At 52.1% G+C, this 27,239-nt stretch overlaps 3 protein-coding genes across 3 annotated transcripts; 2 read left to right on the plus strand and 1 right to left on the minus strand.

The window, feature by feature from the left end:
* Positions 1–5,682: 5,682 nt before the first annotated feature.
* Positions 5,683–17,031, plus strand: NCLIV_002620 (kinesin-ii motor protein, related; the record flags this gene model as incomplete). The annotated part of the gene is made up of 17 exons (XM_003879760.1): positions 5,683–5,723; positions 5,920–6,024; positions 6,689–6,759; positions 7,307–7,446; positions 7,683–7,727; positions 8,321–8,449; positions 8,818–8,876; positions 9,580–9,690; positions 10,166–10,319; positions 10,831–11,044; positions 11,419–11,639; positions 12,750–12,888; positions 13,365–13,639; positions 14,166–14,245; positions 15,077–15,175; positions 15,483–15,606; positions 16,909–17,031. 17 exons carry the CDS (start codon positions 5,683–5,685, stop codon positions 17,029–17,031), a joined length of 2,130 nt encoding a protein of 709 aa, XP_003879809.1.
* Positions 17,032–17,744: 713 nt separating this feature from the next.
* NCLIV_002630 (protein F46A9.4, confirmed by transcript evidence, related) lies at positions 17,745–19,750 on the minus strand (the record flags this gene model as incomplete). Its single annotated transcript, XM_003879761.1, has 4 exons — positions 17,745–17,780; positions 18,095–18,307; positions 18,806–18,945; positions 19,627–19,750. The coding sequence occupies 4 exons, from the start codon at positions 19,748–19,750 to the stop codon at positions 17,745–17,747; spliced, it is 513 nt and encodes a 170-aa protein (XP_003879810.1).
* A 4,683-nt stretch (positions 19,751–24,433) lies between these two features.
* NCLIV_002640 (hypothetical protein) lies at positions 24,434–26,031 on the plus strand (the record flags this gene model as incomplete). The annotated part of the gene is made up of 5 exons (XM_003879762.1): positions 24,434–24,490; positions 24,816–24,853; positions 25,263–25,327; positions 25,712–25,773; positions 25,906–26,031. 5 exons carry the CDS (start codon positions 24,434–24,436, stop codon positions 26,029–26,031), a joined length of 348 nt encoding a protein of 115 aa, XP_003879811.1.
* Between the last annotated feature and the right edge of the window lie 1,208 nt (positions 26,032–27,239).

Consider the following 27,239-nt stretch of genomic DNA (forward strand, 5'->3'; position numbering starts at 1 on the left):
TATCCTAAAGAATTGCATATCCAACGCACTGCGCGGGATGGTGGTTCCACCGCTTAAAGGCAACGTATTCACGAACCCCCCAATAAGCGATGCGACGCCAGTGTTCAGCCCCACGCTTGTCGTTCGAGTGAACGAAGAGGAACCGGATGCCCAGAAAGATACTCCGGACAACCACAGCGTCGCGCTTGCACGCACATCAAGGGGAAGAAGAAATCGACAGCAGCCAGGAACCGAAAAACGTTGCAGGTACAGGGTTACGCTGAGGCATAAGATGATCACGTACTCGTCAGTGTCCGCTGAAGCCGACGACGAAACAGACAGTGCTTTCCCGCTCCTCGGTCCAGTGTACGAAGGGGAACCACACCTCGACAGAGATATCCCAGATGTCTACTGCGTCACGCCCACAGCTACCACCTGTGGAACGCCGACAGACCCAGCTGCAGCCGGGCCAAGGCTCTGTCCCGCGTTGACACAACAGGCCGATGCATTCTTTGATGGCGGCGGTGATATCCCCGAGGATTCCTTTATTCACTGGAGGGGGTGTCGGCGAGTGCGCCCCGCCCCCCCCCGGCGGCTCACCACGAGACTGCTGTGGGCTGAGAACTGAAGAGCTGATCTTCACTCATTTGCGGGACGGCGCGAAAGAGCGACAACGCCACCCAATTCTGATTTCACGATATGTAGACGCGGACGCGCCTGACCCGCACATTGTGGTCTAAGCGTTCGCATTTTCATAGAGCAGCTCGGGCTCCCTCAGTCGTGCGGCAAGACCACCAAGTTGAACGAGACTCCGCACTCAGCCCCGTCTTCCACTCTTTCTCGAGAAGGCGTCCTCCCTCGACCTCCCTGAATTTTTCAACTACAGTCGCGAGGTCTCTCCGTCAGTACCACTGGCGGAGCGGCCTCGAGACTGTCTCCCCTGTCGTCAGCCATGTCGTGCGGCAAGACCACCAAGTAGACTCCGCACTCAACCCCGTGTTCCACTCTTTCGCGAGGCGACGTCCTCCCTCGACCTCCCTGACTTTTTCAACTACGGTCGCGAGGTGTCTCCGTCAGTACCACTGGCGGAGCGGCCTCGAGACTGTCTCCCCTGTCGTCATCCATGTCGTGCGGCAAGACCACCAAGTAGACTCCGCACTCAACCCCGTGTTCCACTCTTTCGCGAGGCGACGTCCTCCCTCGACCTCCCTGATTTTTTCAACTACGGTCGCGAGGTGTCTCCGTCAGTACCACTGGCGGAGCGGCCTCGAGACTGTCTCCCCTGTCGTCAGCCATGTCGTGCGGCAAGACCACCAAGTTGAACGAGACTCCGCACTCAGCCCCGTCTTCCACTCTTTCTCGAGAAGGCGTCCTCCCTCGACCTCCCTGATTTTTTCAACTACAGTCGCGAGGTGTCTCCGTCAGTACCACTGGCGGAGCGGCCTCGAGACTGTCTCCCCTGTCGTCAGCCATGTCGTGCGGCAAGACCACCAAGTAGACTCCGCACTCAACCCCGTGTTCCACTCATTCGCGAGGCGACGTCCTCCCTCGACCTCCCTGACTTTTTCAACTACGGTCGCGAGGTGTCTCCGTCAGTACCACTGGCGGAGCGGCCTCGAGACTGTCTCCCCTGTCGTCAGCCATGTCGTGCGGCAAGACCACCAAGTTGAACGAGACTCCGCACTCAGCCCCGTCTTCCACTCTTTCTCGAGAAGGCGTCCTCCCTCGACCTCCCTGATTTTTTCAACTACAGTCACGAGGTCTCTCCGTCAGTACCACTGGCGGAGCGGCCTCGAGACTGTCTCCCCTGTCGTCATCCATGTCGTGCGGCAAGCCCACCAAGTAGACTCCGCACTCAACCCCGTGTTCCACTCTTTCGCGAGGCGACGTCCTCCCTCGACCTCCCTGATTTTTTCAACTACAGTCACGAGGTCTCTCCGTCAGTACCACTGGCGGAGCGGCCTCGAGACGGTCTCCCCTGTCGTCAGCCATGTCGTGCGGCAAGACCACCAAGTTGAACGAGACTCCGCACTCAGCCCCGTCTCCCACTCTTTCTCGAGAAGGCGTCCTCCGTCGACCTCCGTGTGTGACCCGATGTGTCATATCACCAGTTTCCCCCATTGTTCCTACACATGGAGAAAAACTGGCCTTTTCATGTTTTGTGTTATAGTCCGTTTGCTTTTTAAAACCGTATGGTCTGCATCGATGTACTTCGCTCCGTCTCCACAAACAAGAGGAGAAGGAACTTGTGTCTGTGTGAATGCGGGCTTTCTCATAAATCTGTTTTTCGTTTGAGAACGCTGGCCCCATGTTGACGCCTGGCAGAAACAAAGCGACCCACCCAACCTCGGAAGACGCCGCCGCGCTATGTGGCGTCGCGAGCAACTATTGCCGAACAGTGCGTTAGCGCCTGCTCTTCATGGTGTCCCGTCATTCTTGTCATCCTTTTAAACACCAGCCCGCTTGAGTGCCCCATTTGACAGTCACCGGCCGCTTTTCTGAACCAATCACGAACCGCAGATACCACATAGGCAGCATCTGATTCTCTACGTTAGCGGCACAGGTTGTGTAACCGTCTGCATTACACAGCGGTCGGTGAAGGCGGCCGTTAGAAAAAGCTAGTCCTGCCTGCATACAGTGCCCTTCAAGGAACGTGTAGAACTCAGCATTCCAAACACAAAAGAAAATGAAAGCAAGCAAACGAGTCAGCACGCGCCTACAGGACCGAGCCAAAGCGACGAGAAAACACAATAGGATAAAAACCACAGCGCATTTGCAAGACGCGGCTTGCTACCAACAGGATTTATCCTACGGGAAGCCGAGGATTCCGGCGTCTGAACAGGAGACAAGTCAACCCAATTTCCTGGCGTCGATGGCTGTCTGTGTCGCTCGACATTATCTACTGAATCGTACGTACATTTTGATATCCGTAAGGCTACCACAACAGCATGCCGTATACGTCGAGCTTGTAGCACCCGTCTTAAAAGGCCCCGCCCTCTGGCCGCCTCTCGCTTGGCAGTTTATTCCTTGCAGGACGATGTGGGAGTTGGCAATTGCTAAGGAGATGGTACAGCGCCGATTGCAGCTGAGAACTATGTGCATCACTAATTACCTCTGGAGGCCTGTATCATACACTCTCTATCGTATGCTGGAAACAACTCTGCATGGCGGGCGTCGAGTGACGCATGCACCATGGAAGGTAAGATTATTTCTCTTGTGTCGGCGCATCATTTAGACTGAGACTTGCTGCTAGTAGACTGGGTCAATCCGCTCGCGGTGTAGAAGTCTACCCGACGTCAATCCGACAAAATCCGACGTCAATCCGACAAATGAGGTACTGCTGGGGAAAACGAATATACGATGCCGGACAGCTCCTGGGGCCGGTGTAATGATAGACCCAGGAAGGTGTGGTCGAAGGCATCGAGATTAAGACACGATAGGAGTGACACAGGGCTGTAGCTTGTAGGAGAGAAGACGGTAACGACAAAATTGTTAGAAAGCACTGGTCTTCTACTGTGTACGAATCAAGTGCGACCATGTTGTGCGGTTCTTCTTGTTTTAATGGTGCACCAGGAGGGAACCGCAATACCGCGCGCTCGCAATGAGGTCTCCTGATCACTGGGTCATACTGCCTGCTGGTGCACTACGCGTACTTGTAATCCTGGTCCGCTCCAAAAGCAGTGCTGCGTTGTGCGACGGACTGCTCAACCATGTCGGCATACTTTAGTTTCATGAGGGCTGTAAATCTCGCTCCCAACAACGGAAGAGTGTACAAACTTTTCGCCACTTCACTAAGGCCTCGGCATACCCAATTTTTTGCCTGAGGGAGGGGGGTCTAGTCAAACGATCTATAAAGGAGAATTTGTGTCGTCATCCATCATAAGGAAGCAACTCGAGTGAAAAATTCACATTTGCCGCCACTCATTCTGAAACCTCTACGTATCGGTAGAATTCGCACTACGCAAAATAAACGGCAAGCGTTTGTGTGGCGTCCGCGTTGTTCTCAACAACGCAGAACAAAATGCCATCAACGTCCGGAGGATGAGCTCTCTATAAGGCGACCACCTATCAGCGTTCCGATTCTCACACTATTACCCTTTTGTGCACTTGTCAATCCAGATAAAGATATAATCCGCAATTCTCAGGGTCCTCCCCGGTTTTTTCCGTTGTGTTTCCCTACCACAACTCACGCATTTGCTGTAAAGAAGTTTCCGTTGTTCTCTCGTGTGCCCGGAATATACGAAGTCTGTCCGGTGCCGCGGGGCATGGGGCAAGAAGTAAGAACGAAACGAACTTTTCGAACTGAGTGCTTTTTCTTAAACGACAGTTGAGCAAAGGCATGTATTTCCCGTCTTCTGCCAGGCTGAGAAGCCGTGTTAACCTTAAGCAGATAGGCCAGTCTGCTCCACACAACCCTCCACTTTCGCATCTACAGTCTTGATCCGCGTTTATGGCAGTAATGCAGTCACGATCCTACCGTCTCGGCCACCCAAGCAATTGCCTTACACAGAAGTTGAGAGCTTACTATTGCTGAACTCTGCACGCGTCTCTCTCAGCTCTTGGAGTAGGTTGTTGTTTTAGATTCGCAACGTTTATGCAGCTTCCCACCGTCCCGTCCTGCTACACCAGACTTTCTGTTTTCAGTTGCCGCAAGGATTTGTGCTCGAGTCGGGGGTCGTGTTTTTCTCGGCAACAGTCCTATGGAAATGGACAAATAATTTTGAAGGCCCCTTCAGTGATGATCTTTTCATAACTCCACGGGTTATTTTTGCACGATCTGCGTCTGGTGTGTTCTGGTATTTTAGTGTACGCCCACTGTTCAGCTCCACCGTGGCAGCTACAATAGTCGTGTCGTTTGTCCTTACGAGGTAACTGATCGTCTGGCGTGACTCCTGAGGACCTCTGCTTCCTTGATATACCTCGGTTTCCTGCGCAAACTCTGAATGTTTCCTCAACTCGTATGTTTCGCGAAATTCCTGCTGGAAGCCGTTCTTGCGGGTTCTGAATGCGTGACAATTTGTTCCCGGTGAAATCCTTTTCTCCAGCCGTTCTAGAGTCTCTTGATGTCTGTGAGTTTTTTCGCTGGCAAGCCTCTTCTTGGTACCCATGTCAAGGCCACCATAGATTGAGCCGAGAGAAAGCAGGTCTAAAATTAAGCTCAGTATCCATCTTTTAAAAGATTCCAGATTTGAGCACTGCCGGATGCTGGAGCCACCATGAGGGTCGCCGACTTTATGACATTGGATGGGGCACCCAACCGTATACAAAGTGCGAGCAACAAAGGAAGCGAAAAAAAGGCAGCCGAGAGAGTGCGAGTCATAATAAGGTAGTCAAAAGACATGGGCAGGATGTCCTGAAACAACAAATTGGGGATGAGTCTTGGCATCAATATTTGTCTGTCGGTTGTTGTCTGAGGGTGTGTTTTCCTCACCAAGTTGGTATATCTCTTCCTACGCATAAGACACGGTTCCTTCTACCGTAGGATAACGAAACTGATATTTAGTCCTTTCAGTCGGGCAACCACTGTGAATACAAGTTCTGCTTCACCCTCCGCATCTGCTTGGAAATATGCGTTAACCGATGCAGCATCTGGAGTGCCGTCATTCGTTTTATCTTTCCCTGATACCATCCGAAAAACCGCTGGAGAGAAGATTAACTATCATGGGGACTACGAATCGTCTAGCTTTCTTATTTGCTGACAAAATGTTGATTTCATACTCCCTCCGAGTCTCCCTCTTAGACAGGTATCTGAAAGTCAGCAGGCAGGCGTCGATGGACCCCGAAAAATACCGGCAGCACAACTCGTTACCGATTCAGAAAAGGACCTCTGGCCTTGAAAGTCCAAATTGTATTACGCCACATTTCAAGATCGACGGCGCTGTCTGTTCGCATAGAGCGTAGAGGGTCTCCGGTTTTCCTGTGTGACGCGCCTGTTCTCAGATGCCGTCCTCTGAACGCGAAAGAGCAAGCTGAAAGCAGCGACGTTGTGGTCCACGTCGACTCGCCTTCAGCGACAGTCACTTTATGGAAGCCCACTGATGGCAGGTCATGTGGAGCAGAAAAGAAATTCACTTTTGACGCCGCCTACTCCTGGACGTATGTCTGCACTAGAAATATGATTGCCGCCGCTCCGCATTGCCGCTGGAGTCCCACTTCACCAAAAGACACCCACGCTACCGGACCACCAGCAGCACCGGTGTTCGCCTCGCACGTTCCCGTCGTCCTTTGACCTCAGCTGTCTTTGGATGTCTTCTGAACTGAAAGTTCGTTTTCTGCAGTATCTCAGTGCGGACACGGCAAACGCAGAAACGAGTTGTTTTGGTCATCTTCAGTTTGTTCGATGCACCGCGAACACACGTGCCTAAGCGCGGTCGGCATATCTTTGAGGGCCAGCTTGAAGCTGCGCGGCAGAGAGCTCTGGACACCTAGTTTGACGGTTCTGTGAAGGTAGTTTCCCGTGTTTGTTTCCAGTCAGTCCTCTAAAAAGTGTTGCTTCTTTTCTTACGACTCACACACGGTCACGTAGAGACTGACCTTCATGTTGAATACAGAGCCCGCGATCCAGTTGCAGCACCAATTGTACACTGATCTATGCATGGAAACGTGAACCAATCTGCGCATCAAGATTGATCTCCAGTGTATGTCTACATGCATACGCACACAGTGTTGCTTACCTCTCTTATGCCTTGGAACTTTCTGAACGTTGCAGTGCTGAACAGAAGCAAATATACGATGAAACAGCTGTCAGCATTGTGGAGAGCGTCATGGAAGGGTATAATGGTAAGTCGGCAGTCGGCGAAACCGCTGCGAACGCTGGTCCTCTACCCTGATCCACAGACTCAAAGGAACTGCGGAACGCAGTTGTCGCTACGCGCTGATTGCCCTTGGCGTGTTCTACAAATCGACTCTATCTCCGGCAGTGGGGAAAAAGCGTCAAACGCTGCGCTTTCCTGGAAGGGTATTCCGTTTCAAGGTGACCGGAGAAGGCGGAGAGCTCACGTGGATTAGCGTATGCACCCGTATATGTATTTGCTCGTCATGTTTCTTGTCGCACGAGTGATGCCTCGCTAAACTCTCTTGGAGGAGCCTTCGCCACCTTGCTTTCCATACGCGTCTCGGCCCAGGCGCAGTTCCGCCCGGCGGTGCGTTGAGTGTAGCAAACCCTAAATGAGGACTCAACACTCGGAAGCGGGTTGCGGAGACAGGAAACAGCACCGGAGACGCAATCGCGCACTTACCAGGTGTGGAGCAAGCTCGGTGGTCCACGCATCGGCATGTCGTGGGCGCTCGAGTGTCTTGTGCCGAACTTCAACTGCGCGCTCTCCAGGAACCATTTTTGCGTATGGCCAGACGGGCACGGGGAAGACGCACACGATGGTGGGATCCGAAACCTGCTACGTCGGCAAGGGCATCATTCCACGGTCCTTTGAACACATTTTCAGCAAAGTCGGATGCTCGTCGGGAAAGGTGAGCGGCTTCGGAAGAGCGCCGCGCGAAAGAGTGTTTTCTCCTAATCTCTGCGAACCCGAGGTATAATAGAGTATACGAACTCACTTTGGTTGTAGGCGCCCTTGGGTCAGTTCTGTCGAAAGCGCGCACACACGCGTATCACGTGAAAACAGGGGCGCGTCCAAGCAGAGGGCTGTGTCCGTCAATTGCTCTGTTTTAACTGAGCGTCCACACATCCTGCGATGTGGCTGCAGAGATATCTGGTGCAAGCGTCATTCCTGGAAATCTACAACGAGGAGGTCAGTGCTCATGCGGACAGTTTTGGCAGACACCGGATTTCAAGCGCGGCCGAAATTCGCGTAGCCTGCGGAGGTCTTTCTTTCTGCGCTTGTTACGCAGAGTGCGAATATCCTTTCGGGTGATGTACTCAGATATATGGATCGCCACAGGAGCCCGTTTATGCCTGTACACATCCTCACACAAGGGACAGGTCCAGGACTTAGTCTGCAGTGTGCACTACACTTACCACTAATGGCTCTGCGTAGATGTATTTGCCTGCATGTCCTTTTTCCGTGGGGACCATAGCCCGCGCATATAGTTTCGTGTTTCAAAAAGAACCTGTTCACCAAACCGGTTATCAAGATGGTATGTAGCGCACACGCACGAGTGCCTGAATATGAGTCTTTCCTGCCGCTCAAAAATGTGGAGGACCAGATTCATCGGCTAGCAAAGGCAACTGCAGGAGCGAACGGCGTCGCCAGAGTCTGGAGACATTCAAAGAAAAAGAGGCAGCTATCCCGTGTGCGCCTGTCTGCGCCAGTCTGGTGTGGCGTTCCTTAATGCGGCGACAAAACCTTCCCTTCTTCTCCGTGCGCTTCCTGCAAATGTACAGATTCGCGACTTGCTGGCGAAGAACCCAAAAGGCCGCTTGGAGCTGAAAGACCATCCAGGGAGCGGCGTGTATGTTAAAGGTCTCTCCAGCTTCGTGGTGAAGGGCGTTGAAGAACTGCAAGAAGCCATGGTAGGCTGCTAGGAGACAACGGCCGCGCTCCCAGCGAAGGCAAACCGCAGAGTGAGATACAGAAACGGATGCAAGACAACCGAAGACGGGAGGTTTTCTCTAGCGGAAGCCCGGATCCGTGATAACCTCAAAAGGGAAGGAATGGCCTAGCGCTAGGCAGAGAGATTCTTCTCAGCACAACCATTAGTGAGCGTCACTCTCGTTCGTCTCAGTCAGAAGGGCGTCTTGGACACAGTTATGTACAATTTGCACGTGGCTGTCTATGTACTTCCTGGCGCGTTTTATTCCTTCTATGCGCGTCTATTCCTACGGGTGTAAACATGTCCCTTCGTTTGTGCATCCTGCTTTGGGGGTCACCTTGACCTCAGCTTGCAGGACAGAGAAACAGAAAGGTCGGGGCGACTCTGATGAACGTCGTGTCCAGCAGGTGAGGTAAGTCGCACCCGACGTTTGTTAGCGCGCAAGCAACGGTCTGTTCTATTCGAGAGAAAACACACATAAACACGGGCGGGATGCATATCCATATACGTATTTAGAGAGAGGCGCACTTGAGCGCATCTTCAGCTCGCGGTCTCCTCCTTTGTAGCTGTGAAGAAATGCATGTACCGGCCACGTCTGTGAAGAGTTCGTTCTTTCACCGCCCCACCTGCCTTTCTATTTTCTCTATGGTGTCGTGAGAAGCGCGTTTGTGGTGCCGTGCAGAACTTCGCCAGTGGCTGAGATCAGTTGGCCTTCAGAGGTCCATGGGCAAAGCTCCATCACGACACCAATCCACGATAAATCTACGTTGGGGGACAGCCGTGTCTGCACAAAACCTGGGAAATGCGGACAGCTATCAGAAACCTGCTCAGTGACGCTCTACAGTCTGAACCTCTGTTCTTAGTTGGAGTCATATTCAGTATCCTAGGTGCCCGCAGCTTCGGTCACAGTCAGCTGCGTTTTCCAGCGAGGCCGTATGTGTCCGTGTAGAGCGCAAGTGTAAGCAAGACAAGGCGCGAAGCAACATTGCTTTCCAAAAAGATGTGTCGGGGGAATACAAACGGAACGGGCGAACTCGGTCCTCGACTTTGTCTGCGCACTCTCGGAGGGAAACCCTATTGAAAGCGAAAGCGTTCTTCCCCGTCGTTCAGATCCCACTCGATCTTCACGGTGACAATTGAGTCTTGCGAAATCGTCGACGGCCAGGAGAACCAAATTCGCATTGGAAAACTCAACCTCGTCGACCTTGCGGGGTCCGAAAGGTGAGGAGACAACTCCTGGCGAGTGAAGGACAGCCCGGTGCCTCCCCTATGTGTAGTCATGCAGTGTCTGCGGAGAAACAGCCTACCTGCCAGAGTATCCACAAGGGTGTATCTGCGGAGGCATACTTATTCATAGCACGAGACGTCTGTATCCACGCAATCGCCTCTTTATCAGCCTAGCATGTTGTTGTATCGTGTTGCATATGAATTTCGACGCAATCTCTGTGTCTTGTCTCTCTCTCTGTTTGGTTCTCATATCCTCCCTTGAAAGCACGTTCGCGCGTCTGGATTTTTGTCGATTCTTCGATCCTTTTCGTTCTCGCTCTGGCCCAGCCTCCGCAGACGAGGCGCCGCGCCCGTTTGTGTTAGTTCCTTTCTCGTGAGGCAGCATGTAGACAGCGCAAGAGACGGCGCTGTCTCGCCGTTTCTCCTTGCGCCGTGGATCGCTTCCTAGGGTTTGTCGACCGTGGTTCAGGCAAGCGAAGGCGGGGACGACCGGAAGCACTTTCAAAGAGGCGGCGAAAATCAACTTGTCGCTGAGTGCGCTAGGGAATGTGATCTCTGCTCTCGTAGAGTCCCGGACGAGCTTCGTTCCTTATCGCGACTCGAAACTGACAAGGCTTCTTCAGGTTGGCTGAAATCCCACTTGGCCAAACCCCGAAACCCACAGAGACTGACGCTTGGCGCCGCAATCTTCCTTTGCGCTCATTCAGGGTTCTCTGCTGGGACATCTCTCCACACCTGTTGAGCCACACAGAGTCGTCATACACCTATGGATTCGTACATGGCATTGAGGGATGTGTGCATTTTTGCTGAAAGCTGGAAGCCGGAATCGTTGCCAAACGACAGGTAGTCCTGGAATCAGAATCCTCGAGCGGAACCGTCTATTTCTGTTGAATGCGTTTCCACGATTTTCACTGGCAGAGAGGGAACCCACTGCCCCTCCAGGCGTTCTCAACCCACCTCGCATTTACTCGATCGACGATATTTCTGCGGCAGCGCGTGCCGGTAACCGCGTGTTTGCAGATAGACGCAAGCGATGAATGAAGCGACTGTGTAGAGGCGCAGAAGTAGCGGTGTGCATCTCCGTAGGCGCGGACAGAAGAGCCTGGAGGCTTCACGTTTGCTATTCGTCCACAGGACTCCCTAGGCGGCAACACACGAACGGCGATGATCGCCAATATCGGGCCTTCTGGCTCCAACTACGAAGAAACTTTGAGCACGCTCCGATATGCACACCGCGCCAAGAACATCCGCAACAAACCGCGAATCAACAGTGACCCCAAAGACGCGATGATCCGAGCCTTCCAAGAAGAAATTGCGAAGCTGAAAGCCGAACTTGCATATGCTGCGAGTACGAAAAGGATCGAAGTTTGGCGCCTACCAAGTGTACAGCTAGACGCAGATGAGCGGCCACCGTGAAATATATGTCCACATACGCATGCACGCCAAAAAGTGAATATATATATATATATATATATATATATGGCCTGTATAGTCTCTCACTTTTCTTCGTTGCGGTTTCCGCGAGTATGTCGTCTTCGCGAACGCGTAGAAGAGCCGGCGATGTTGAGGAACGCACGCGAGGTCCCGGTGGAAGGCTACAGAGCCACACATGTAGCTCTACCTGTCTCAGTACCTAGATATATGTGTGCGTACACCGGACGCCGTGCCTGATCAAGTGTAAATGCGTGTCGGCGGCTGTTCGACTGTCTTTTGTGTCACCAGCGTTGCCTCGTCAAGTCGAGAAAGTCATCGAGGTAGAAAAACAGGTCGTGGTAGAGGTGGAGAAGGAAGTCGTGGTGCCAGTCGAGAAGGAAGTCCTCGTAGAGCGAGTCGTGGAGAAGGTCGTCCCTGGGCCTCCAGCAGATGAAGACGTGCGTCGCCTCGAGCTGGCGCTTCAGGAAGAGAAGAGACTCATGTATGAAGACTTTGAACGGGAGAAAAAGGTGCGACAAAGAACAGAAACACAAACGGGTGGTAACCATAGATGTATGTGATCACACACATGACAATTCATCTGCACACCAATTGCACGCGCGGCTACTTTAAGGGCGCGGACGCCGTGGGGAGATGGAGAAAGGACGAACGTCTGACGACCGGACCTGTACCGTTTCTATGTGACTATGCGCAGTCATCTCTACTTGTGCAGATGTATTCGTTCATCTGAACAAGGTAGACACCTGGACGTTTTTATATGAATGCATCTCCTGCTGCGTTTTTTTTATCTACACGTATACTATATATATATATATATATGCATATATATGCATATTTGTGTAATTGCTCCTGTGTCTGTCACTTGGTTCGCATGCATGAGGAGAAACCACCTTCTCCAGCGTACCCTCCCTGCATATATAACGTGCTGAAGGAGGTATACGTGAATGCACGACGGTACGTTTGTCGTGTATAACCCCTTCTGTACAAACAGGAGACGTGCCGCGATCAGCAAAGAAGGGTTGTGTATGACTCAGACCCAAAGCTCGTATACAGGCGGGCCGTCTCGCTGCTTGCGCCGGCGATGGTTTTTCAGCATTCGCCTGTTTCTCGCTGTCATGCGAACAGGAAATCGAAGCGGCGAGGAATATCGCTGAAGAGGAGAAGGCGTCCTTGATGGAAGAGCTCGAGGCCCGTAAACGGGAGCAAGAGGCGCAAAGACAGGCACGTGGTGACTGATCCCCTGTCGCGCGCCCGCACGGCCGAAGCCAAGAAAAGGAAAATCCTCCGCCTTCACGTCTGTTGAACGTTACGTCGCACTGCACGACGTGTATCTCCACATTTTCATCTTTTTTTGCGAATGCGGATACGTCTCGGTCGTGCCGCGATCACACACCGCCAGCTTCAGCGCAAATAGGCACACTAAAGTATGCATGTGCTATTTTTTGCGCGTGGATGTGCCAAGTGCTTCGTAATGCGCAGACACAGGCTGTATGCGCGGGCACCTGCACACGTGGGCATGTTGATTCACTCAGGGGAAGACGTGCGGGTGTATCACTCTGGCTGAGGCATAAAGGCGTAGGCGTTTGTCTGGCCATACGAAAATGCGCTTCTATTTCCAGCGCCAAGAAGAGCTCATCGCGCGACTAAAGGCGATGGAGGGGAAGATCCTCGAAGGAAGTCAGGTGATGCAACATGCCGTTCAGCAGGAGCAAGAGCTCCGGCAAACGCAGCGCGAGTTGGCGGAACAGAGACAGAAAGGTTAGCGGCGGGGAGAAGGCTCCAGAACCTTCTGCGACAAAAAGTGGCGTCCCACCACGATGATGAACAAAAATGCATCCAGAGACCATTCAAGAAAAAAGCTGAAAGAACGCAGAACGCTGACGATGCTTCCCATGGGCCCAGTTTGCTCATTTGCCAAGCACAGTTATCCCTACAGGCATTCATAAAAGATGTTCTGATTTGTGCACATTTGCATCTATGCCTGTCTCTATCTGCACATGCATGCATGTACCGGCAAACTTGTATACGTATTCTTATGTTCGTTTGTGCCTTTCGTTGTATGTATACATATATATATATGTACATGTATATGTATATGTATATATGAGTATCACGGTGCACGCTGCATCGCCTCCGTTTCTGGCGGTGCGTGGCCGCCCTCGACGCGCCGGCGGTTTCTGTTTTCTGCACGGCAACTGGCGGCCTTGGGTTCGAGATTCGTGGCATGTGTTTAGAGCTGCAGATGAAGCGGGATCTCGAGAGGCAGCAACTGGAGCGCCTGACCCTGGAAGAGAAGTTTAATTCTCGCGAGGAACAAATCAGCTGTTTGACAGAAAAGCTGGAGAAACTGTGGAGAAGTTTTAAGACGGCGATGGCGGAGATCGAGGATCTTCAACACGAGTTCCAGGCAGAGCGCGAAGACCTGTTAGACACAATACGCGAGATGACGAGGGAGGTGAAGCGTCAGGCTTCAATCATTGACCACTTCGTTCCGAAAGACTCTCTCCCTGTAAGTTCGAGTGAGCGAACGGCGCGTCGGTCGTCATTGCGCCTCAACATCCATCTCGACCAAAACAGAGTCAACACGGCGACTGCGCCTCAAGAGCCACAATATGCTGTACATCCACCTAATTCCCTTTCCCCGTACCTATACCTACATATCGACTCCTTATTCGTCTGTCCCGGCTACTTCGGCTACCTGTGTAGACCTATGTTACGGGTAATCTGATAGGTACGTACCGACCTGTGTCTTTTTGATGTCGAACAAACCAGGGGCACGACACTGAATACATATATATATATATATACATATACATATATTTATATACATATTTATATACATATATGTATTTCTTTACATATAAATATGTATATACATATCTCTATCTAGTGGTATGGAACTTCGCCGCTCCACCCAATGCAATGGATACCCTTTATCGTCTTGGTTCCGCGGCTTTGCTGGAGGTTCGGTTTGTTTCTCCGTTGCTTTCTCGCACGTTCTGGGCCCTCGGTCTGTCTCTGCCGCCTCCCTGTAGACCATCGAAGAGCACCTGCACTGGGACGAGAACCTCGAGGACTGGAAGCTGGCGAAAGCCGAGTTGACGGGGAACGTCCTGTAAGGTGGCGAAAACGGGAGACTCCCCCCGAGCCTGTCCGGCGCCGGATCGCGCGAGTCGCCGAATTCTGGCGAGTAAAGCGCTGGTGTTCATTCGGGCCCAAATCTGTGTGTGCTTGAGCGCGAGCGTGTCTCTGCAGCTTTGCAACTCAAGCTCACCAGGACCGCATCTGTGCCAAGTGCTCCGCGGAAGTGCCGACGCCTCGAAGGCGACTCGCCTCCGGCGAGTTTGCAAAAAATGCGCCGTGGGTCTGAATCTGGAACAACGGGGAGACGCCGGGGGCGTTCTGCGGGGACTGCCCTCAGGAAACAAAACGTGCAAAGCACAGCTGTAGCAAAGGAGCCCAATCGATTCCACGAGGGCTGCGTGTTCACAGCGCAGTACCGTTAATAGGTTGTATTATAATAGTTTCACATGTTTTCTGCCTACATTTAAATGGTTCGAAAGCACAATAGAACTTGGATTCGGTAAGCAAAGTCCTCAATACCGGCAGCTTTCCCGGCTTTCCGAAAAGAAACCCACGACACGCTTGCCTCCAACACATGTGAAAAACTGGTTTGTGATGCATTCTCCCAAGCCTGACTTCGACATACACGTCAACGACGGTCTCGACAGCCCCTCCAGCCGTTATAAATGAATATACGTATATATATATATATATATACATATATGTATGTATAGGTATGTATTGCTAAGCGGGGACGGGGTGAGGGTAGGGCATGTCGTGGTTGTCCAGTCTCTGACTTCTTTTCGCATTTTGTTTCGAGACTCCGGTTGCGTGTGTGAATGAACCCGTTGGTTTTTTACAGCTTGTCGCTGGGGTGTTTCAGGATTCGAAGAACGCCAGCATTTGCGGCATCTCTTGACATACCTCAGGAGGCGTTGCTGTCTTCTGTTGACGAAGACTTTGATGCCGTCACCTCCGAGAGGTAAAGCCTCTTTCAGAAACACAACGCTCAAATAGAAACGTAAAATCGACAGAGTGGAAGCAGACTGTTAGAGAGGTACTTGACGACTGGCATCCATTTGCACATTTGAGGAGCACATTTATGTCTCTCTAAATGCAAATATACCTAAATATATATATATATATATATATATATATATGTACAGATTCAGAGCTATACGAGTGTTTAGAAGGGCCAAAGATGCAAATGCGTGCAGAGGCTGTAGACGTGTCTGCATTTTACTTCCGCTGTTCGATGATTTGGGTGGTCCTTTCTTTTTTTTCTCCAGAATACAAGCCGCCCTTTGCACAGTGCTGGGGGCAGACGGCAGCGGAGGTCAAGGCGTTGCTGCCAGGCGACAAAACATCTACCTCGAGTATCCCTCTGATCAAACCGCTCTGCATAACCATGCCGTAAGATCCGTCCCCCTTCGATGTTTAGTCGGAAATAATTACGCCTTTGCCGATACATGCACATATAGATAGGCGAATACGTGTATCCATACATAGGCGGTATAAACATGTGAAAACGTATATATACGTATAATATATATATATATATATATATGTCTCGGTCGAATACTGGCATAAAACCTATGCGGTAGATACATGTGTATGGTGCCGGAGGGTGAAGTGTTTCCGGTTCTTCGTATTACCATGGCAAATGCGAGTATAAATATAGGATTTTTCTGCGCATGCTTCCCCAGGAAGGCTTGTCTCTACAAGGCATCTTACACAGGTATAAAAATAAGGAAGGGAAATCTATCGCACGCGCTTGGTTTCTGTTGATGCCAGATCGGCAGCTGCCACGCAGGCGTGAAGCGACCGGAAACCGCGCGGAGGAAGTCAACAGCGAGACTCAAGAACTCCCACGGCCGACCCAGTAAGCGGCCTCGCTGGGATACGGCGTCGACACTGCAGTCACCTGCATCTACATGCATATACATATATATATATATATATATATATATATATATGTGAATTGGTAGTAACAGTGAGAGCGAGGAATTACCTGAAGGTATAGAGGCATTATTAGTCAATTGCATTTGTATCTCATTTTGTTTCGTATCCGTCCAGCACGATATACACTGGTTCCGTCTTGCTCAGCGTTCTTGCAGTCGCAATTGGGAAGTTGTTCAGACTTCCGCGAAAACTCGCACCGGCATAGCAACGCAGCAGTTGCCTGCACACCACAGCGAAGGTGTGAAAGCGCCGCGACACAGAGAAAGCTCGGGCGTCTGCCTCTGCTCTGAGGGGCGTGCAGATTCGCCTCGCGATGCCACTGACCGCAGGCAGGCAGAAGAGGAGAGTTTTCCAGAAGCGCGTGGACTCGTTAAGCTCTAGAGCGGAGAGCGCCAGTTGCCGCGACGAACACACAAAACGGGTTGCGGGTCGATCACCTGGAAATGCGCGTTTTGTCGCTAAAACGAAACCCTAAAACGAAACAGCTGCATGCGAGTAGAGAGCCGTAGAGACCGCAGCCGCCCTACGTTTTGGCTGGACACAGATGCTCCACAGAGTCCGGAAAGGGAGAATCTGGAACCGGAATAACCGAAAGTGAAGGTTGAGAGCGAACGCTGTTCACATCAGCCGGAACACAGGCGAAGTCCTGGCGTTCTCGACTGTCTGAGCGGCCGAGCAGGACCGAAACTGCTCAATGTATTCTCTCAGCCGCGGGGTCACGCCTTTCCCCGCGATATCTGCGGTTGGTGTCAGTCAGCAGACCTAGATAGCGGCGGCGCGGCAACAAGCGTGTGTGTCTCTTCTCCGGTAGCCGCTCAGCGGCAGACTTTAGAAGACGCGTCTCGCCTTCTGTGCACTGTGGAGAACCCAATCTGAGACCCCGAAGAAAGGAGCTCTCCGTTCGTGGAAGAGCGGTCACGGTTCGCGGGAAGCAGAGAAATTTTTTCGAGGACCGATTCCCGCGCGATGCACACACGGGCGTGGCCTGCGTGGACCTGAGACGTGCCTGGTTCGTCGACTGCGTTCTTGACTGTCTGCACACTGAAGAAGCGTCCTAACGCATTTCTCCCTCAACTCAAGGTCGTGGCCGTTCACGCCAACGGGAGAAGGCAAGAGGGGAGTTCTCGCGATCTTTTCACGCTAACAAAAACAGTAGACTGCCTTGTCTTATCCACCCGCGGGGAAACTCCAGAGCCCTCTTTCTGTTGAAAAACACAGCCGATTCCACAAACGCGGGTCCGACACAGAGAAACGTTGCACCTTTTTGCTTGAACGATTTCTTCACGAGCGCCTTCAGCCGCAGTGTATCGACCTGTCGTCGACACCGTCACGCAACCAAAAAAGAGCATGCGCTCAGCCCAGCGTTTTTTCACGAAGAAATATTCACGTGCTCTCTTCTAACTCTTGGACGTCCATCTGTCCGTCTCCCTGTGGAGCTACCTCTAACTGCAGGAGCATGCATAGGCATCATTTATGCATACGTCCTCTGAACAGATACGTAGGCACGAAACCGCGTTCCCTCGGCGCCCAGAGAATTCAGGATTCGTAGCTGGAAAGGCGCGCGCGCAACCTGTGCGGAACATGCGCTCTCACGCGTCTTCGCACCACTTGTTCTCCTCGCGCACCTGAAGGGAGAAAGCAGATACAGCTCCATATACATAGCATACACTGCGTACGTACGGATGTTGAACACGGATGTTACGTTTTCTCGCCCGAAGCTCAAGAACGATGTGTTGGGGCGCCCTGCGTCCTCCGGCGAACCGAGTCTGTGCCGATGCAGGCTTTCGCGTTTTCGATTCGCGTCGGCAGTACTATCGCGCCTCTCTTTCCAAATAGATTTCATGGTAAACCTAAAACTCGCATGTTTGCTTGTTATTTTGCGGCTCGGTTTCTTGCCTCGCCTGCATCTGCTGGGTCTTCCTGCCGCTCCGTCGCTAACCTGAGCTTCCTCCTCGGGAGTGAAGTCGTTGACGATGTTGAAAATTCTTCGGATTTCTTCCGGTGTCTTGGCCTTGATCATCGTCGCCACCTTCGCGACGCTGAGATCCAGCAAGGGTTTGATATTGAGGTAGTTCGCGGCCAGAATGAGGGCAAACAGAATCTTCTGGTCACTGTTTTCGTTGATAAACTGGAAGTCCCATTCGCTGACAACCTGGTCCCACACAAAGGAGCGGCGAAAAAAAGACTCGGTTCGTGTCGCCTCCACAGCACCGGCTACCCTTTCTTCCCAACTAGTACAGTTACGCATGCACTGCCTGCGTATACACATCCATGCGTCGACACCTGCAAACACGTAAACTAACTTGCAAGCAGGCACTTATACATACATATATATATATATAGGTGCATGCAAAGAGACCTATGAAAATGCAGGTCAGAGGACAGACAGGAACCCAGTGGGCGAAGGGACACACGTGAGATCCCCCCGCACGCTTGAGGCAAGAGAGGGCTATGGGTTTTGTATTCGAAGTGGTATAAAGACAAAGCACATGACCGAGGAGTAATCGTAGCCGACACGCTTGTATACACCCATACAGCAGATTTCGATGTATACTTATACTTATACTTATACATATATATATATATATATATATATATATTGCGCACATGTGCCGAGGCTTACGTAGATACAGATACAGAAATGTCTTACTTCAGCAAGGTTGGACGACTTCAGCGGCTTGGGGATTTCCTCGGGAGGATTGTTGTAGTGATGTTCACAGTATTCAATGATTTTCTTAAGAATGCACGTTTCCACGTTGGGTAGAGGGATGCTCTCTTGGCAATCGCTGTCTGCAAATCACACAGAGCACAGAGCTGCGAACGAGACGCTGACTGGCCGTACGCCGGAGACGCACTTTCCCGTTCGTGTGGTCTACGCCACAGCCAACTAGTGCATGCTCTCCTTCTCTTATCTGTCCCCCCAACGCTCGCAAGAAACGTGCATTGCCTCAGACCGCACCAGAGGGGATTGGCTCGTCTCCAGCCCCGACTTCTCAGTGTCTCACTGTCGCTGGTTTTCTGTCTCTCTCGCCTTCTCCCTCCCTCTCGCTCCGTGCATCTCCCTCTCTCTGTTTGCGCCTCCCTCTGGTTCGCGTTTTGCGTTCAAGCATTCTCCTTTCCCGGGACACGAACAGGCACTCCCTTCTTCCCCTCTCGCTCCAGCGGCGGGGTGTCCCCGCGGTAAATCGCATTCTTTCTTCAGATGTGTGTGCCGTTCATGCGCGCAACACACACTCATGTATCTCGGTGGACAGGAAGGTGAAATCACATACAGATGACCCGCGGTATAACAAATGCATGCGTCATACACGAAGGTACGCACACGAGTTCATGTACATGTACAGAGGAAGATGAGATGGCATGCTAACTGCATAAACTAACTATATTTATATAGGGGTTGGTCTCAGTTATACGCTACGTTTTTCACACAAGGGAGAAGCGAATTTGAGTGTGTGTCACGCTTCTTCTTACCCTCTTCCACCATTGTCTTGATCAGCGCACTCATGGAGGCGACCTCGATATCGACATCAAACTCATCGCCCTCCTGCGACACGAGGGTGACCTTCCGAGTCTCTCCCATTCTCTCCTTCGACATTTTCGAGAAAACTGTCTCGACTTCCTTTCCTCTGAGCAGGAGGCGTGAGGTCCCCGAGAGGACGAAGACGAGAAGACAGACACGGCGAACGGTCGACTCCCAGACGCAGTGGGTTTCTCTTTACGATCCCCGGAGTATATTTTGCGGCGTCCCCAGTTTCGGAAAAGTTCAGCTGCCTGGTTTTTCAAAGACAAACGAGACACCACGAGCTGTCGCCCTCTCTGGAAAGATGCGATTCACTCCTCAAGCAAGAAACACAACGGAGCGAGGATCTGAGAACAATCTCAAACAGGCGCCGCACTCTGCAGAAGTCAGACTCCGACCACTGACAGGAGCAGGAAGGAGCGATCAGGGCACACAAGATTTCGGGCCCTCGTGACCGGCGAGGTGCTGGAAACGACGCGTGATTTTCAACAGAACTGTTGCGTGGAGCGCCCGTGCGGCACTTTATCTAGATGGCGCTCCACGCGCGGACAGGCAAATCAGTAGGTCTCAGAGCGGAGTTAATCTTAGAGGTGAACTGAACTAGGAAACCGAAGATCCTCTTGTAGGAAATGAACAGGAGAACGCTTCTGAACCCTTGAATGGAGGCCGTGGCCAGAGGCGGCTTGGGGACAGGTGATACAGGACCAGGAGAGGAAACGTGGCAAAAGGCGGCGGGCTCTGCCAAGTGGACAGAAAAGATGTGCCTCTCGCAGCTCGGGGAAGAGGATGAGAAGAAAAGTTGTGAAGACTTGAGAACGACAAGATCAATCGCATAAACGTGTAAGACCACCACGCGGAGACAGTAACGGAGGCCGAGGGTTTCGTCTGAAGTGGAGAGACAGAAGCTCCGAAGAAGACAGCAACGAAGAGAACAACGCAGCTTTCCGCAAAGATCTGTGGAGAAATAACCTCTTCTCCCCGGAGAAAAATGCCCACTTCATTCAAAAAGGAAGACGACGAGGCGGAACGAGCAGGCTGCCGGGATGCAGTCTTGACTCCTACCAGGTTGTTGTTTCCAGGCAAGGACGGGAACACGCAAGCAATCCGGATAGCGCTCCGCTGCCGAAATAAGATTCGTTGGTCGAAGACAAAAACCAGTCCTTAACAGACTTTTCCGGTGATTCTCTACAGCTGCTGTCAACTGTTCGGCACACCAGAAAGCACGAGGCGACTGCCGCAGGGAGGCTGTCTCTTGTCGTACGTGGTTTCCCGTGCATGCGAAACTGGTGGGACTACGGGAGGCCACCAAGGCTCAGCCATGATGCTAGTCCACACACACAACAGTCAGAGAGCACCTCTCCTTATTTGGTTGGTGCGTCTTTGCTTTTTTTCACTCAAAGATTAGATTTAGGGGGAATTTGGGGGACGACGATGCACAGAAGGAGAAAGTGCAGCAGGCCTCAAGAACGTCGCGACCGCCGTCGTGCTCGAGCGTCGTGGTCCAGTGTTGGGCTGTTCCCTGTGTCTTGTGCCTGTTTCCGCCTTTTCCCAGGGTTCTTCTCATGACGGAAGAGAAAGTTGCGGGAGGGACTCTAGAGTGAGAAAAAAAGTTCAATTGGGGCGCGAAAGGGCGTTGCGTTGCTCGTCGTGGCACAGCCGGGATTTGGTCCGTCGTGGCGTAACCAGAAGCCAGCAAACATGTATTCCAACCCTCAGCGCAGCCTCCGACAGCTCTACGCCCATGTCTGCAAATGTCTGGCGACGCATGTGTGGGCATGAAATGGACACACTCGAATAGGCAAAGGCGCATATATGCGTATAGTTATCGAGAATGAAAACCGCGTACAACGCGGTGCCGCACGAGTCTGTGGTTCTGCGAATACGGATTTTCGTGTAAGTGTATATACACCCAGCCCCAGCACGTCCATGTGACTAGATGTTTCGGAAACCCGAAGGATCTGACAAAGGAACGGATTCAGAGGTGCATAGGCATAAGTCTGTGTAGATGTGTCTTTATAGAGACCTATCCTTTGGTGTATGTATGTATATATCGGGAAGTCGCTTTATGCGGGAATATGTGTGCGTTCGCTGCATTGAGAAAGGGAGTATCGGGGCACTTGGAGGTACCCGTAAACTGACGAGAAACAGGCTGGAGTACAATCGCCCGTCGTGTGTGGATCTTCAATGTTGCCTGAAAGAGCGGTAGACGACTACAACTCCCCGTGATACTGCGTCAGAAAGAAGAATGGAAGTTGGTGTAGTGTTTAAAGGGGCCATCCTTTGCTTATCAGACAGCGTTCTCGGTGCCCACAGCCACGCCCGGTCGAGATCAGCGCTTCAGGACGTCACACCGCAGGAAATGGAACTCCTTGTTGCCCAAGGGGAATAAGATCCCAGCTTTGGAACTAGGGCAACCGCCGATTCACCCATACGAGCAACTGTGAACCGTGCATTACCTTTGTCGCAGATTGAATGCCACAGCGCCCCCCTCCCCTGCGTCCAGAGTGCGAAAACCGAAAACGACGTTTTGAGCACAGGCCAAGACAACGAGTGACGTCGTGGCAGTGTCGTTGCTTCTTGTACGCTGTGTATGGCAAAGGAAGCGGCACCAGTCAGTTTTGATGGATTCTCCTGCAATCGAAACCACTGCGTGTTGATAATATCAACGCTCCACTTTTTCACTCGCACACCACGATGTCGACGAAACGTCGGGAGAGTTCCAACAGTGAAGAGTTTCTCCTATACAGCCAGCGACAAATGCATGACCTTGCCCAAAGAAAAAAGACATTCTTACACATTATCACTCCTGGTACCCAGGGGTCGGTGGGTCTATGATACTTCCCTGTCGTGGCATGGGTACAAAAGGCGTTGAAGACGGTACTGCTGGTGACCTGCAGAAGACAGCACTGCTGGTGACTTGAAGAAAACGGTTTCCATGCGAAAAACCAGACGGAAAGCAGTGGCAGTGGCAACGGTCTCGAAATTAGCAGGTGTTCCTTCCATGAAACAAGAGGACATATTCCCTAGACGCATTTCCACAATCAAGAGTGAAGCGCGGTTAGAGCCTCAGTTCTACCTTGTGGAAGACAGGCTCAAGCGGGCAACAGCTCGTCCCACCTAAATCTTGAAAGAACTCAGACTCCAGCATTTTCGTCTACACAGTAAGGATGAAAGGAATGCCTGAGACTGCGACGCAGATAATCTACCGTTGTGAAGTCCTAGTCGGCGAGGAGCGCAGCTCTAGACAAAAGACACCGAGCTTCGTTTTCTTTTGACAAGGCACACACGCATACGACCCGCTGACGCTGGGCCACGAACGGCTGCTGGCCAGCGTAGGGGATGATTGCGCACGCGCAAGGCCTGTTAGCCTAATTTTCTGTCCATCTCCTGGTGCAGATATCCCAGAACAAACAGCATTTTGTAAACTTTGGTCCGCCGCTGTTCAGGCGCCAAACGTGTCGCCTCGCGTTCGCTTCACGAGTCGTTAGCTGTCTACACACTGCGTCTCCGGCAGCAGGTGCATGCATGCAGTGCGACCAGTCGCGCTGGTTTCTGCGTCCATCTGCTGCAGGATCGCAAACGGCGGGATACTTCTGTAGGGTAAACACAAAGGAGGCTGTTGCCTACTTGTTCAAAAGGTTTTCTGTTGCTGGTATCGGGCAGGAGATCGCTGGCGCAGGATGCATCTCCACTGCACAGTTGGTACTCCGTTGTCTTCCTCTGCCTGTAACCTGTTCCTTGTCGGTTGGTGACCTTCATCACGAGAGGAACGGCGTATCTCCACTTCATGAACCCGCGAACGAAATAGCTTTTCTTGTCTTCAGAATCGTCTACAAACTTATTTGCTCTTATTCGTTTGTAGCTTCTTTCTGCCGCCGGGGGGACGCCTGAGTTCAGTTTCCGTCCTACAGTGCGTGTGAGCTGGATCTCCTGACTTGTGTGACCCGGCAGGTTCCACTTCCGGCAGTCTGAGTGCAGTGTTTTCGTGCATAGCCTTTCTTCCTACGGAAGAGGCAGCTATCTTCGTCGACGGCCTCCCTATGAAAGCGTTCCCATCTTCTGTTGTTTTTTCCCGGCCTGCTGGTGTTGCCAGTCCGTCGCGAACGTCTCCTCTCTACGACCTCTCTAGCAGTTGATCTGTCCACGAAAAAAAGCGGGAGATTGATCAGTCAAGAGTTAGGAGAAACCCTTTGTTTCCTTCATTTTGTGGCGCTCTTGCTCGCGCCACTCTTTCTTTGTCTGGTGCGAATGCACGTTCCTGCACAGGATTTCCGGCTACCTTGAAACTGCCGCTCAAAAACATTTCACTGACACCGTAGGGCTTCAGCTTCCAGGTTTCAGTTCATTCTTGAGACTCCTGGGGCATTCTGAAGCACCGTCTCTCTTTCTGTCGGCCTTCGCGGGGACGTTCTTCAGGACGGCTGACTCGAGTGCCCGGCACGTCGATTCGTCTCGTTCCCGACCAAGACAGTCTGTTGATTTCACCGCAGAACTCTTTCGCGCGATTGGTGCCTGTACACTCGAACAGCCTCCTGACAGCACTGCCTGGGTTTTTGAACGGGTACATCCAATTTCAAAAGAAGAGGCTGTGCCGCCATACAGTCTCGGATATACCCTTCTCTCCGGGTTTCTGCACGGCAGGCTCCCACACTGTCATGCTCCTCGAGTCGGATTCTACGGGAACGCCGTGGATTCGAAGCGAGACCGACCGCGGAGGACTCGTTTTTGAAGCGCTATAAACATTCAAAACTCGCAACCATGCAGCCTGAAGAATTTGCCGCTGCGGCTCGTGGCGGTTTCGGAGGAGACGCGGAAGTGAGTGGGAAAACCTACGCGGGGAAATCATGAAACACGAGGACTGCACTGCCTGAAACGGGCGGACGGCGGACAGAGAGGAACCGACGCGGAAAAGAATCTGTTTTGAAGAAATCTTTGTCGCCGTTTTCATGTGTAAATATATATGCCTAGGGAGAGAAATGTATATGCGGATAAAAAGACGTAGGGAAATGCATACGCACAAGCACACATATTCGTCTGCAGGCGTGTGCATATTTGACGTGTAGAGAAATACTCTGCTGGAAGTGTACCAGGGTGTGCATGCAGTACTTCTTGTGTTTACCCGGTGTCTGCGTTGTTTCAGAAGGCGAAGGCGGCAGAAGCTCAGGAGGCGATGCGGCAGTAAGTGAGAGAGTGAGGCACGGAATGGGTGACAAACGGGCCTTTTTTCCGTTGGAAGTCTCTCTCTGTTCCTCGTTTAAGTTGCAATAGTTGGCGTCCACTGATTTCACCTGTTCTGTGACTACCTGGTCAGTGTCGAGCTGTTTTCTATCTTTGCTCAAATGCAGCCGGCGGCTGCTGGGAATATAGGAACGGACAGTGTAACGCAATATGGCCTTTCGAGAAGACAATGCCGTTGATTCAGGAAAGTGTCGCTCTACCATTCTTAAAGTGACAGCAACCGGGCGAGTCAAGACAAAGTGCGAGGGCCTCGTCCTTAATAGGGGAGAAGAGAACGCGTCTCATGTTCGAACCATACGGCCCGTTCTCGTCCCTCAAGGCTCCCTTTTCTGCCTCTCTCGGTGTGTAGGCAAATGGAGGAACAACGGCGAATTATGCTTCGAGCGGTCTTGACACCGGAGGCTCAGGAGCGGTGTAAGGGAATATAGCGAAGCTTCGTTTAGACTTAAGGCGTCGGCGTTCTCCTTTTTCACCACCTCATGCAAACTTTCTGGAGATAGCGATGTCCAGTCAACCATTCGGGTAGTCCTACTTGCGTGCGGAGCTCGAATGCCTTTCTCAGCGGCTACACACTCTGTTTCTTCTTGATGCAGATTTTCGATACACATTGCTTCACGACTCTGTGGGGCGTGTAGAGAAATAGGTACACTAGACTGACAGACTGATAAGTGTGTGAAGTGAATGCCCAGGGGCCATGAGGGATAGAAGCGGCTGTTGTTTTCTGGCGTCAGCGCTAGGCTGTCGCTCAGATCAGAGAGGACTTGTGCTCTCCTTTATCTCTCCCGTGCATGCCTGCAGTACACCGCATCCAACTTGTCAAGGCGGACAAAGCACGGGAGGTCGAAACCCTCATTCTGCAGGTGAGCTTCCCAACTTTTTTGCCCCATGAAACTTGCCGAGCAGTTTCTTTTTTCGTGCAACCGAGTCCAGTTGTCCGAACTGGTTCCGTCGCCTGGCAGTCTGGTGTGTCTGATGTTTGGTCCGCTGTGCAGAGTGCTCAGAGGGGCCGAATTGCCGACAAGGTGGACGAGGCGACTCTCATAGAGCTTCTTCAGCAGACCAGCGCCGCGACGGCTGCGAAGAATCAACCCAAAGTCACCGTGCGTCTCGGTCTCTGACATTCCTTGCCGTCACAGCCAAGCTTCTTTAGAACGTGACAACGGCCAAGCAACGGTTGATAGACGGACAGCGAGACAGGCAGATTGATCGAGGTGGATAGGCAGTTACACACAGCGGTAGAAAGCTAGAGGGAGCTACGATGTTGGCGGACCAGCGAACGAGTTCCGGGTAGAGAGAGACTGATAGCTTTGTAGGCAGACAGGAACACGAATACGCATCAAGGTAAACAAGGAACAGGGGCAGGACAGAAGAACTGAGGAGGAACGGCACGAGGTGGCCAAGCAACTCTTCAATGCCTGTAGAGAGACAGGAAGGAAAAGAGAGAAGAGAGTGGTAGACAGGTGGGACGTGCCTGTCGTGAAGATGCAGACCAACAGAGACGTGGTACTGTGTTATGTGGGTTCTCTGCTGCTGTCTTGCACTTGCGATTCCACGCGTCTGTTCACGCAGATGCGGCGGCGCTTCAGTGACGACGACGATGACTTCTGATTAACCAAAACAGTGCCGGGAATCTGAGGAGAGGAGAGTGTTTCAGCGCGAGCGGCAACACGAACTCACAAAGGCGTGCGCTGTGCGGCTGCTCCAGGAGACAATCCGAAGACGTCTGGGCTTTTAGACGCGATTTGGGGCTGGTCCCTTGCGACGCGTTCCGTAGCTGAAATATTGCTCGTGGCGGGAACCTTCGTTTGTGGAGTTTCCGATTCCGTATTTTTGTCTTTGTGCACTGCCGACCGCCTGCGGCTCTGGGACGCCGCAAAGCTTCTTGCGGTGTTTCTCGGTTCCAGCTCATGGTGGTGGCTACTGTCAGTTGCGTGGCTCCGAACGAGAAGTCCTCTGCATGCGGCCCGCGTTAAATCGAAGCCCCTTGTGTCCCTTTGTGAGTTTCAGTGTCTACGAGAGTATGCGGTGCATGCATTCTGCGAAACAGGCGTGCTTCCCTTTGAGGCGCGACACCGTGGAGGTCGGCGACCGCCGATGGCACGAGTGAAGCGTCCGAAAAAACGCTCTTGAGAAATTTCATCTGCAGGTGCCGGAACGCGTTTTGTGTGCATTTAGTGGACCTAGCAAAAGCACGACAGAGACTACGCGCTAGTTTGGGTGACGTTGAGCCCGTTGGGCATTGATTTTCGTGTGGTAGACAGGATGACGATGCTGTCCCGGAGTTCCGCTTTACGTACGTGTTTACTCCCGAATGAGTGGCAAGAAC

The sequence above is a fragment of the Neospora caninum genome, chromosome Ib (genome assembly GCF_000208865.1).
Source record: "Neospora caninum Liverpool complete genome, chromosome Ib".
NCBI classification, from domain to species: Eukaryota; Apicomplexa; class Conoidasida; order Eucoccidiorida; family Sarcocystidae; genus Neospora; species Neospora caninum.